Source organism: Ranitomeya variabilis, chromosome 8, assembly GCF_051348905.1.
Source record: "Ranitomeya variabilis isolate aRanVar5 chromosome 8, aRanVar5.hap1, whole genome shotgun sequence".
Classification (NCBI taxonomy): domain Eukaryota; kingdom Metazoa; phylum Chordata; class Amphibia; order Anura; family Dendrobatidae; genus Ranitomeya; species Ranitomeya variabilis.
Window position 1 is genome coordinate 168,090,369 of NC_135239.1, and position 14,284 is coordinate 168,104,652.

Sequence of the window (14,284 nt, forward strand, 5' to 3'; positions counted from 1 at the left end):
TACTTTTTTAAAATGTGGTGCCCTAAACTGGACACAATATTCCAGATGAGGTCTGACCAAAGAGGAGTAGAGGGCAATAATGACTTCACGTGATCTAGACTGTATGCTTCTCTTCATACACCCTTTTGGGATCCTGTGTAATCAGCTGTGTATAGAGGTGCTACCTGTTTTTGTAATCATGCCTCTGATGATAAGAAAACTCCCAAGTTAGGACAGGAAGTATGTCTAAAAGAGCTCCAGCGCCAGTGTAAAAATTGTAAGATTACATTTCTTTTTTTTTAATAAAGACTGTAAAATGAAAGAAAAAACAAATCGCCAAATTGAAAAAGAAATAAATGAATATAACACAGAAACCAAATTTAAACAATCTGACATGCCATTACTCCAAACTTTGACATCCTCGCGTATGCTGAGAATGAAGTGGGATTTTCAATGGTGAGTCAATGTTTTTCCCTTTTAATTTTCTGCACAGTGTTACCACCTGTCACCCAACAATGCAGGGAATGGCAGTCAGCCTTTTTTAAACTGGGAACAGGCTGGAGATCCCTACGTAGCAAGTGGCTACTGTCTTGGGGAAAACCGTGACGTGGACAGAGCACTACACAAGCACAGTACCCCCTCCATTGTCAGGAATACTAAGTGTAGCAATTATTACTTATTAAAAAGACTTACAAACACTATATTTAGTTGCTATTAATTTTATTGCCGTCTGCCTTGCTTAGAGAAAAGGATTGGTAGGATGACTGGGTACTACAGAGAACACAGATGTGGATCGGGGTCTCTGAATACCCATGTCCAAAGGAATGATGGCGGCCATTCCACTTTCCAGGCTAGGATATATTGGAGTGGAAGACTGGAATGAACTTGTTGGGTATAAATCAAGCCATGTAGGTCTATGAGTATTGGAAAGCCCCTCAATAGATTGTGCGGCCGCTTCTTCTGTAAAGTACCCTCTCACCGCCGGCATCACTAAACAAAAAAGATAATGTGACAATTAGTACTGTCAGATACTGCCACCGACATGTAATATATCATCATCATTTATATCACCACCACTATTTTCATGACAAACACTTTGAAAGTTTTAGTTTAGTTTCTGCTTCTTATGCAATTGGACAAAATATAATGGTTATGCTAAACACAGACATGCAAAGCAAAAAAACATAAAACACAGAATTTCTTTACTACTACCTTTCCTACGTAGACATTTTTGCTGTCTAGAAAATGTTCACTTCTCAAGCCATGTAACTAGTACTCACTGGGCAATGCCTTTCCTATACATTCTTATCCTGGAGAACAGATATCAGTATGAATACCATTATGATTTCAAAAATGCTCATGGCAAACAACTGTGACCAAGGCCTCATCACCTTAGCGGTGTGAGTTTCTTCCTATCGTGCCACATTTTTGATTGCACAGTTATGTGCAAGGTTCCGTATCCTGGACCAAATGCTGATACACAACATCAGTCACTTGTGTGCGCACATGGCTTCACTGAAATGTATCACTGCCATATTCTGGATCAGTATGATATGGATACTGTGCAAAGTTGTGTGTATGAGATATTGGACTATTGCTGGAGAGTAGGGGATAGTTATATAAGAAAGAAGAAATTACAGCACTCTCCAAGCTGCCTGAAAAAAAAAGTTTGCTTTATTTCCCAAATAAGTGGATATCACAGGAGAGAGTTACATTGCTATTCTTGGTTACCGTGTGTGTTAGATCTGAGTCATCTTATGTAACTGATAAAATAATTTATGTAATATGTAAAAACTTCTGGTCGAGGACCAATATAGTATGTAAGAAATGCTAAGCTAAATGGGTTGTCCGATGCAAAAAAAAATTATACACATATCAAAGTTTCAATCTCTAAAAATGTTTTATAACTTATTGCAATTTAAAATTCACACCCATTCTCCAGATATCCCCACTTCTGGTTGTAATTATTGTTTATAGGTTGTGATGACGTTCTGTTTGAAACTCCCAGAATGCATAGCAAACTCTCAAACAGAGTGGCGAACCCATGATGTCCACTCCACCTACAGCTTTTTCTGCCCCTTCTTCTTCTCAATGTGCAATATTTAGCATCACAGGTGTAACCCATGCCTGTGCCAAGCAGAGTGCTTTTCTTTACTCAACATGCAGTGCAGTTTAGGTATTCCAGAGATATAATTTCTTGTGTATTTTTTTACAATTTTTCAACAGATCACTACCTCAGCCTCTGCCTCAATCCTGAAATGAAGCATCATCAGTGGCATCCATTTCAGGGTCTGGGCTGTCCCTGCTCTACTGAGCATGTGTCAGTTGTCAATTCCGATGTATGCTCAGTAGAGTCTTGCCAATATTCTTTTTAATGCATAGTGACAGTGTGCTCCCTCTGATGACAAGTGATGAGTCGACAAGAGAGTGCACTGTCAGTGTGCATGAAAAAGATTATTGCACATTGATAAAACTCTACTGAATAGTGTAAGCATATGTCGCAATATTCTTTTTACTGCACAGTGACAGTGTGCACCCTCTGATGAGAAGTGACGAGCCGGCAAGTGAGCGCACTGTCAGTATGCATTTTAAGGAGGTAAAAAAAATAAGCAGTTAGATAGCGCAGTGAGAGAACGATAAGAAATTTTTAATTAAAGTATATTAGAAAATAGATTAGATTATTACATTAAATAGACAGACATTTATGATTAAAATAAATGTTAGTTTTGGACCACTCCATTAAACATTGTTAGCAGCACCTGTCATAACTAGTGATGAGCGACTATACTCGTTACTCAGGTTTTCCAGAGCACACTCGGATGGTCTCCAAGTATTTATGACTGCTCAGGGATTTAGTTTTCCTTGCACCAGCTGGATGATTTGCGGCTACTAGACAGCTTGATTACAAGTGGGGATTCACTAGCAACCAGGCAACCCCCACAAGTAATCAGGCTGGGTAATAGCTGTAAATCATCCAGCTGCGGCAAGAAAAGCTAAATCTCCGAGCAGTCATAATTACTCGACCACCCGAGCGTGCTCGGGAAAACCAAAGTATACTCGCTCATCACTAGTCTTAACCTATGTAATGAGTGTTTCTAAAATAGAGGTTTCATATGCAAAAGAAAAATGTTCTCTCAATAAGAACCCAGGAGTAGAGTTTGAAAAGCGTAGAAAAAAAATCAGAGGATATTCTGTACTGCTGGATTTTAACCCTGTGAAATAAACTTTGATGTTTTTCTAGTATAATATGAAAGTAATTGACCGTTCGCTATATGGCAGTTTATAAAAATTTAGTTGCATTCACCTGAGCGTGTGTATAGATTCTGTCCATAAGTATCAATTACATTTTTTACTTGCTTTGTTTGCGTTAACAGCTCAAAGTTTAAGCAGCTTAATAAAATCTTTGCTCTGTAAATGACACCGATTTCCATAATAAACTGCAGAAAGTCCCTTAAAGGCTTTTTAGATATATTAAAAATAAAAAAAATCCTTCCATACAAGGAAAACAAACAATCATTAGAATTTCCCGTCTGTTCTCATAACTAAACTGTGAACTGTTGATACCATCCTCGGGCAAATATTTCATAATCTAATATATCAAGTGGATTCTCTTGATTCATGTGAAAATGTGTCCTTAATTAATTTCTGCAGTGCCCCATGGAGCAACAATCTAAATCGACTATAAAGTCTGTCCTAAAACTCTGGCAGGCCTTTCCGCATGCTAAATATTTATAATCTATCCACTTAGCTACTTTTACTCTAGAGAGACTGAGAATATCTATTAAATCATTATGAACAAAGCGAGTCTTCCTTGCCGAATCATTTTGGGAGGAATACAAGATTACACTATGCCTTTGATTTTCTAGGATGACTTCTGTAGTATAGAAATCCCAGGATCTTGTTGACAAGAATATTACAAATATTTCTTTCGCCTGAACTGGCAATGATGAAGTCAAATTTTATCATTTGATGGAAACTTGAAAAATAAAAGGAAGACAAATGTACAGACGAAATCCCCCAAAGAACTGATCATTCACAAACTTCTGAGACTCATGGAAATAAATGTCTGTGATTGCAAAGAACGGGAATATTCTAGGATCTGATGTCAATATTAATTCTTATACCAAGTATTCCATCCTTGTACCAATGCCACAATGAATTTGTGGTGAGGTTTCGTCTCTGCAACACAATGTTATTCACTTTGGATACGTTGTAAAAGACCTGCAGCCATTCACATGATGAATAGAACACATAAGCTGCCAAGTGATGGTTGCAGTAAAGATGTGATATTGTCCCATGCTTGACACAAATCACTACTCATTCCACCTTAGGCCGGCGTCACACTCAGCGTACGAAGATACGGTCCGTTTTTACGGCCGTAATACGCAGAAATGTTCCCAAAATAGTGATCCATATGTCATCCGTAGGCAGGGTGTGGCAGCGTATTTTGCGCATGTCATCCTCCGTATGTAATCCGTATGGCATCCGTACTGCGAGATTTTCTCACAGGCTTGCAAAACCGACATCTAATGGATTTATGGGCTCAAATGTTCGTTAAAACATATACAGTGTGTGTGTGTATATATATATATATATATATATATAATTGAGACACGTATATATATATATATATACTGTATTTATATTTAATTCAGCGCGAGATAGCAGAAAAGCCGGTAATTCAATTGCCGGCTTTTCCTATCTCCTTCACAAACCCGACATGATATGAGACATGGCTTACATACAGTAAACCATCTCACATCCCTTTTTTTTTGCATATTCCACACTACTAATTTTAGTAGTGTGTATGTGCAAAATTTGGGCGCTCTAGCTTGTAAAATAAAGGGTTAAGTCGCGGAAAAATTTGGCGTGGGATCCCGCGCAATTTTCTTGACCAGAGTGGTAAAGCCAGTGACTCAGGGCAGATATTAATAGCCTAGAGAGGGTCCATGGTTATTGCCCCCCCTGGCTAAAAACATCTGCCCCCAGCCACCCCAGAAAAGGCACATCTGGAAGATGCGCCTATTCTGGCACTTAGCCTCTGTCTTCCCACTCCCGAGTAGCGGTGGAATATGGGGTAATGATGGGTTAATGTCACCTTGCTATTGTAAGGTGACATTAAGCCAGGTTAATAATGGAGAGGCATCAATTATGACACCTATCCATTATTAATCCAATAGTACGAAATGGTTAATAAAACACACTCACATTATTAAAAAGTATTTTAATGAAATAAAGACACAGGGTGTTTTAATATTTTATTATACTCTTAATCCACCTGAAGACCCTCGTTCTGTAAAAAGGGAAAAATAAAAAATCAACAATATCCCATACCTTCCGTCATTCAGTCACGTCCCACGATGTAAATCCATCTGAAGGGGTTAAATCATTTTACACCCAGGAGCCTGCTAATGCAGCTGTGCTCCTGTCTGTAAAATTTTGAGAATGAATGGAATGCAGGGGAATGTCTTGTAGTTACCTTGAGTCACGGTGATGCGCCCTCTGCTGGATGTCCTCATATGAACTCGAGCGTGGGAACTTTTCCGGCAATTGAATTACCAGCTTTTCTATAGAACACCGCTGCGTATTTCTCGCAAGTCACACTGCTGGTCCATGTGTAATCCGTATTTTTCTTGCCCCCATAGACTTCCATTGGCGATTTTTTTTGCGCAATACGGTGACAAACGCAGCATGCTGCCATTTTCTACGGCCATACAAGACCGTATAATACGGATCAGTAAAATACGGCAGATAGGTGCAGGGCCATAGAGAATCATGGTACCATATGCAATCCGTATTTTCTGTGCCTTTCATACGTCCGTAAAACACGCCAGTGTGACGCCGGCCTTAGGCTCATACTAGCATTGTTTAGGAACACAACTGTATAGTTTTTTTTTATACATAAAGGATTTTGATGATACATTTATTTTACATCAACCCTTTAAAGTGAATCTGTCACCAGGTTTTTGCATAATGTAGGAAAGGAGACCCTGATTCCAGCGATGTATCACTTAGTTTACTGGGTGCAGCAGTTGTGACATAATCTGAGTTTTTAGATGTAGCATGTAGCAAAGCTCAGAAAGCTGACCCCGCCCACATTGTATGTTGACAGTAAGCTGCTTATCAGGAGGGGGTGTGGTTGGACTACAGCTCACGCGAGCTGCAGTCCAGGCAGTGATAATCTATTGATAAAACAACATCACGCAGCCTAATAAGTAACACAACCTGAAATCTGTCTCAGCCCGTACCTCACGTTGCCCTCAGATTACACAGCAAAAGCCTACTGACAGATTCATTTTGAAGGAAATCTGTCAGGAAAAAACACCCATGCCAAATTGTTAATATGGTCATGTTGCTCACTGAAAGACAATGCAATCCTCACATGTGCTCATCTATTGGTCCATGACTGAAAAATTGCTAATTCATATGAAAATGAGTCTTAAAGGGAATCTGTCACCAGATTTTAAAATGTCTAATCTAAAAGCAGCATGATCTAGGGACTGAGACCCTGATTCCAATGATGTGTCACTTACTGGGCTTCTTGCTGTAATTTTGACTAAAAAAAATATCAGCAGGAGATTATCACTAGAGGACTAGTAATCCTGCTGCCAGGTAGTCCTCAAATGCATGAGCTCTTTATTACCATGCCTCCACTGTTGCATAGATTGAAAAAAAGACCTACGTCCATCAAGTTCAAACTTTCTGCATCAATTGTACACTTTATCAATGATTGGCTGCTGTTTGACTATGCACAGTGCACACAGAAAGCTCCCAATCAGTGGTGTGGGCAGGGTTATACAGAGCTCAGCATCCAGAGAACTAGTAGGTCTGCAGCACATAAAACAATGATTTGATCAAAGCTGCAGCAAGCAGCCCAGCAAGTGATACATCGCTGGAATCTAGTTTTCTACCACTACATTATACTGCTTTCAGATGGGGTAGCCAAAACCTGGTGACCAATTCCCTTTAAGTGCTCTTTGAGTGTCAAAGCACTTCCCAGTCCTTTTACTTATGTCCTATGTGCTATGAAAAAACACATAGGACATAGGACACAGCTATTGTGCTATGAAAAAAATATTTCCAAAAATTATAAAAACATTTTTAACAGAAAAACCTGATTTAAACAATAGCTCCTTTTCTGATTACAGCTTACCTTGACACATTAGACTGTAATGCAAACAATTTTTTTTAGTTTTTAGGGATAATATTTCAGTATAAAGATCTAGCCAAGATTATACTGCAGCAGTGGCATAGTACACCATGAGTAATTTGTATAGACACCAGTTAATTGACTTGGTACATGGCTAAGTAGTTGAACTACACAAATAGTGTAGCTAGTGCATCATCTGTAGCTCATGTGATTTTTTTAGCGCATTTTCTATCATTTACATATGTACAATATTGGTTTATGTTTGTAGAAAACATAGAATTCTTGTATAAATTTCTTTAAAAAGTTACAAAACTTTAGTGCAACTCAGAGTTGCGCTAAAAATTTGCAACTTTTGGTGTTCAAGCCCCAGTTATTCCCAGCTCCACCAAAATGGGACTTTGGCACAGCGGGGGCATGACGCTACAACTTGTCTTATTCATTACAAGATGTGGATTTCTTTATGCCAGAAATCTCACTCCAGTTCCTGACTGGAGTAAGATTTTTGGCGTGGCACTGGAGACTATCCAGATTCATGAATAGCTCCTAATGAATCAGGAATATCTGATTCTAATATGCCCCTTCATCAAGACCAGTGAGAACATCGCCGGTCTTGATGAATTGGGATCAAAGGGTCTACAAAAACAGATGCCGTCAACAGTTCCATTGTACATGAACTCACCTGGGCTTATGAAGGGGTTTGTTCTGTGATATGGTTGGAATGGTACAGTTGACAAAGGACCAGTGGGCATTGTGGGTTGATTAAGTTCATTGGAAGATGTACATGACAGTTTTTGACTTGCACTTGTTGGATAGTTTCTCGTTGGCTTGTTAGGCATCGGGGCATTAAATGCAAAGCCTGTATTGATGGGAAATTCAGAAAAAGTAGATCCTTGTGGCTCTGGCACTGAGTCTCTGACTGTTACTGGAAGATTTTTGGTTTCATTTCCCCAAGGACACAAGGCAGCCTTTGCTGGTATTGACAGAGATGCCATAGGTGTTGGTGAAACACTTGTCCAAGGGATTCTGTCTTGTTTTGGCAAAGTAATGGGACTCTTTACACGTGGTACTGTGAAATCAGATGGAAATGGCTGACTGGAGACTGGGTAATCTATTTTCTTCAGCTCATCAACCCAAGTGACCATATTTCTTTTACAGCTTTCATTGGGTTTTGTTTCCTTGCTGTCTGTCATACTTTTGATACTATCCACAGCTGTGTTTCCATGCACTTGTATTGGGAAAGACTTGAGCACAGAGGATGGCACTGGTTGAAGTTTTGTATCTTCTGTGTCTTTTTCGCTTTTCACAATAACTGATTGGCATCTTGATCCTTTGAGATGTAAAAAATAAATAAATAAGTGTAAACATAATTTAACACAATTGATGCTAATTCAGCTAAATAATTGCAGAAGATCCAGTTTATCAGGTTTAGGGTTGTAACTACAGAGCTGCTGAGGCTGTAGTCATATCTGGACATTGAAGGAGCTTGGAGGAACCAACAATGCTCTTTCTATTCAGATGTGAAGACTAGAGATGAGCGAACCTTTCAAGGTTTGGTTCGGTTCGATTCGCCCATTAGACATTCGGCAAACAAGTTCAATGACCATATATGAACACCATTAGATTCAATGGGAGGTCAAACCAAACATATACACAATGCCTTAAGGGGTGACAAAAAGCTTTCCAAACAGCTAAAATTAAGGGTAGACACCATGAAAACCGGCATCAATTGACCCACAGTAGAAATTTGCAGATGGCACAGGAGCTGTCAGCCATGGGCCATGCAGAAGGTATCAGGGTGTGACCCAGCATTTACAGGACCTGGTGGTTAAGGGAGCAGTGTAAACCTTCTTAGCTGGGAGCCCTGATACATCATGCAACACCTCCATTTTTTTTCTTTCCAGCCACACTAAGATGGCACAAACATCAGTTTCATACAGTACTATTGGTAGAAAAATGTAAGGAAAGTGACAGAGGTAGTTGACTGATCAATTGACCCACAGTAGAACTTTTTATAATGGCACAGAAGATGTCAGACATGAGACATGCATGAGGTATCAGAGTCTGGACCAACATTTACAGCATTGAATTGAAGTTTCAGTTAGAGGATCGGTGTAGGCCTGCTGTGCTGGGAGCCCTGAGACCTCATGCAACATCCTAAACGTGATTTTTGATCAGCCACACTCAGGTAGCATAAATATCAGCATGGTATACCACAAATTTTATAAAAAGTTAAGGATAGTAACTCAGGTAATTGACTGAAAGTACTTGCAGGCCTGCAGATCTGGGAACCATTCTGCTACAGGCAACACACATGAACGAGACCCAACTAGGAGTACAAACACTTCCCAAAATTATTGACACACACCACTTAAGTGTCATCAATTTCACAGAGTATAAATATTATAATTGCAAAGTTTTTTGAAAACTTCAGTTACTGTATGGTCTAATTGAATCCCTTTCTTTGGCAGCTGCACAGCAGTATTATTATAATTATTATAGTGCCATTTATGTGAAAAGGTATACATAATAAAAGCAAGTACAATAATAAGTACAAGTAGTTGACTGATCAATTGACACACAGTAGAAATTTGATAATGGCACAGAAGCAGTAAGCCATGCATGAGGTATCACGGTCTTGGACAACATTTCCAGCTTTGAATTGAAATTTCAATTAAGATGTGGTGACTAATGGAGCTGTGTAAGCCTTCTTTGCTGGGAGCCAAGATACCTCGTTCAATAGCTAAGTTTTTTTTACTTTCCCAGCCACTCTGATGGCACAAACATTAGTTTCCTACAGTACTATTGGTACACAAATGTAAAGAAAGTAACACACGTAGGTGACTGAAAGTGATTTCATGCCTGCCTGTCTGGGAGACCTACTTACACGGGCAACCCACCAGATGGAGAGCGAACTTGGAGTCTCCACATTTAAAAATATAATTGTCACATAGCACTAAAGTGGTATCAATTTCCACAGAGTAGAAACAGTATAATAGGTCTCTGACACACCTTCCACTACAGGCAACCCACCAGATGGAGACCCAACTTGGAGTCTCTACATTACAAAAAATAATTGTCACACACGACTAAAGTAGAATCAATTTCCAGAGTAGAAACAGTATAATTGGCCTCTGACACACTTTCCACCACAGGTAAGCCACAAGATGGAGACCCAACTTGTACGGACTTACTGTAAGCCAACCGCTACTATTAGCCTGCTAAAATGGAGTAATCATCATCATCCATCAGCCTTGAAGAGTAGTATACCGAAAGGGCAGTTCCTCTGTATTAGAAGGAACTGTACCCATACTAGTGAGTTTAGGACACAGGCGCGGAATCTCCGTAGGAGATTCCGAGAAAGACGATATCCACAATCGGTCATTGAACAATCCTACTCTAATGCTGTTGGTAGGAACAGACAATCTCTCCTTTGGATCATGGGTTTGCACAAGAGGACACCAATACAAAAGGGACTAATTACATCAGGGTCATTGAAACCTACGACAGCCACAGCCAGGCTGAGAGGGTATATAGTGTGCTTAAGAAACATTGCAATGTCTTACTAGCTGACCAAAATCTTAACTGACTTATCCCACTAACACCAAGGTGACCTACAGGAAGGGGAGGTCTATAGGGGACCGATTAGTACATAGCCGTTGTACTAGACCACAGACTACAGGTTCATGGGTGGACAGGAAAATTTGTGACTCATACAGATGTGACAATTGCTGTAACTGTAAGTGGATGAATCCATATAAGACCTTTACCAGTTCAGTATCCAGAAAAAATATTCTGTAAGAGATTTCAGAAACTGTAAAGCACCAGGTTTGGTATATAAAGCCATGCGTACCTGTCCCCCTGACTATAAAGGAAAGACCACAAGAGAGCTAAGGAGACAGGTGGGTGAACATCTGGGAGACTTCCAAAACAAACGGGATACCGCTATAGCAAGACATATAAACAATGTACATGACGGCCATCTCAATGACATTTCGTTCTGCATGGTGGAGTTGATTAGACCATAGATTAAAGGTGGGGATCTAGACATCTAGACAAGAGAATCCTCCTGAAAGAAGCTGAATGGATCTTAAGGATTCAACTATTGAGCCCCAAGAGGCTCAACGAACAAATTCTATATACATTTTTCCTGTGATAGTGTACCTCTCTTGTATCCTTTACCTGATATGTTGTAATTACTCAATACTGTATGAAGCTGTGATGCATCACCGTCTGTGATATCGCTGTTATGAGTTTTTATCCTTATCTAATCCATTCACACTAATTAGTGGTATCACTAGGAGCCAATACTATGGAACCTCTGCTCCTTATTTCTAAATACCTTCTCCTACAAATGTGGAGTAGACTTGCCTATAGAGTAGCACCAGTTGAGACACCCCAGTCTCATGTATGAGTGTGTATGAGACGCACTTTTATTGGACTTTGAATATCATTATTAGTGACGAAATGTACAATTGGTGGAGGAAGGTTGAACTTGATGGGCCTAGGTCTTGTTCAACCTATTTAACTATGTAACTATGTAACTATGTAACCCTTATAACATTACATAAATGGAAAAAACAACCAGAAAGTCAGTAAAATGTTCTTACTAGAGTCATTTTAAACATCTGTATTCCAAAATGCAAGTTTTTGCCTCCTCCACCAACAGCACAGACATGACCTGTCCCTTTTTTTTAAATTTTTTTTTTGGGGGGACTAGATATTTTTTGGTTTAAATTCCCCCCACTTTAACCAAATTTGCTTAACTCTAAAAAAATTAGGTCACTACACAGGCACACACACTAAAAATAATTTGCGGCAACGGCCAGCAGTATTGTGGTGCTTATGATTGTTAAATGCAACCAGTCAAACAGTTATAAAACCTTAACTTTTTCTCATATTTATGAGGCTGTCTCATTGTTATTTTGCACACATGGCAAATTAAAAGAGTTTTTTCACTTTTTTGATATTCCTATACTATGCTGCCTGCTTTTTTGCACATATACCGTATATACTCGAGTATAAGCCGACCCGAGTATAAGCCGACCCCCCTAATTTTGCCACAAAAAACTGGGAAAACTTATTGACTCGAGTATAAGCCTAGGGTGGAAAATGCAGCAGGTACCGGTGAATTTCAAAATTAAAAATAGATACTCCATACCATTCATTATGGCCCCATAGATGCTCCACATAAAGCTGTGCCACATATAATGCTCTGCACCGTTCATTATGGCCCCATAGATGCTCCACATAAAGCTGTGCCATATATACAATGCTCTGCACCGTTGCCCCATAGATACTCCACATAAAGCTGTGCCATATATATAATGCTCTGCACCGTTGCCCCATAGCTGTGCCATATATATAGTGCTCTGCACCGTTGCCCCATAGCTGTGCCATATAGTGCTCTGCACTGTTGCCCCATAGCTGTGCCATATAGTGCTCTGCACCGTTGCCCCATAGCTGTGCCATATAATGCTCTGCACCGTTGCCCCATAGCTGTGCCATATAGTGCTCTGCACCGTTGCCCCATAGATAGCTGTGCCATATAGTGCTCTGCACCGTTGCCCCATAGATGCTCCACATAAATCTGTGCCATTGCTGCTGCTGCAATAAAAAAAAAAAAAAAACACATACTCACCTCTCTTGCTTGCAGCTCCTCGGCGCCATCTTCCCGGCGTCTCTCTGCACTGACTGATCAGGCAGAGGGCGCCGCGCACACTATATGCGTCATCGCGCCCTCTGACCTGCACAGTCAATGCGGAGAGAGAGACGCCGGGAAGACAGAGCGACGCCCGGCGTGTGGAACGCGGACAGGTGAATATGTAATACTTACCTGCTCCCGGCGTCCCGCTCCTTCCCCCGGACAGCTGGTCTTCGGTGCCGCAGCCTCTTCCTCTATCAGCGGTCACCGGCACCGCTGATTAGAGAAATGAATAGGCGGCTCCGCCCCTATGGGAGGTGGAGCAGCCTATTCATTTCTCTAATGAGCGGTCCCACATAACCGCTCAGGGGAAGAGGCTGCGGCACCGAAGACAGGCAGGGGGAGCGACAGGAACGCCGGAACTAGGTGAGTATATGACAGTCCTCACCCACCGACCCCACCACCGATCATGACTCGAGTATAAGCCGAGAGGGGCACTTTCAGCCCAAAAATTTGGGCTGAAAATCTCGGCTTATACTCGAGTATATACGGTAAATGTATATGCATGGTCATGGGTGAAATTTTTGGCAGCCTTGAAATTTTTCTAGAAAATGAAATATTTCTCCCAGAAAATTATTGCATACAAAACACCAAAAATGGTCAGGAAAAAAATGTTTTCACTCTCAACCTAATATTCGGTCGCACAGCCTTTGGAATAAGAAACTACAATCAATCACTTCGTATACCCATCAACAAGCTTCTTACACCTCTCAAATAGAATTTTGGATCACTCTTTTGCAAACTGCTCTAGGTCTCTCATCTGTGAAGGCGCTTTCTCCCAACAGCAATTTGAAGATCTCTCCACAGGTGTTCAGTGTGATATAGATCCGGACTCATTACTGGCCACTTCAGAACTCTTCAGTGCTTTGTTTCCATCCATTTCTGGGTGCCTCTTCAAGTATGTTTGGGGCCATTGTCCTGCTGGAAGACTCATGACGTAGGACGCAAACCCAGCTTTCTGACACTGGGCACTACATTGCGACCCAAAATCCTTTGGTAATTTTCAGATTTCATGATGCCTTGCACACAGTCAAACTACCCAGAGGCAGCAAAGCAATCCTAAAACATCTTTGAACTGCCACCATCTTTGATTATAGGTAATGTGTCCTTTCTTTGTAGGCCTCAGTCTGTTTTCGGTAAACAATAGAATGATGTGCTTTATAAAAAACCTCTATCTTGCTCTCATCTGTCCACAAAATGCCTTCCCAAAATTATTTTGTCTAACTCACTTACATTATGGCAATCTGCAGTCTGGCTTTTTTATGTCTCTGTGTCACCATTGAGGTCCTCCTGGGTCTCTAGCCATGGCATTTTATTTAATTCAAATGTCGACTGGTAGTTTTTTTGCTGACACTGGTGCACTCTGAGCCTGAAGAACAGCTTGAATTTCTTTGGAACTTGATTGGGGATGCTTATCCACCATCTGGACAATACTGTGTTGCAACCTTTCATCA

The 14,284-nt window shown here is 40.5% G+C and overlaps 1 protein-coding gene across 1 annotated transcript in view; it reads right to left on the minus strand.

The window, feature by feature from the left end:
* Positions 1–682: 682 nt before the first annotated feature.
* Positions 683–14,284, minus strand: part of LOC143788840 (uncharacterized) — a 75,185-nt gene continuing 61,583 nt past the window's right edge. The window contains exons 4-5 of the mRNA XM_077278751.1: positions 7,809–8,456; positions 683–969 (exon numbers count right to left, since the gene is read on the minus strand). Coding sequence (XP_077134866.1) covers positions 719–969; positions 7,809–8,456 — 899 coding nt within the window. The 3' untranslated portion in view covers positions 683–718. The remainder of the gene's footprint in view (positions 970–7,808; positions 8,457–14,284) is intronic.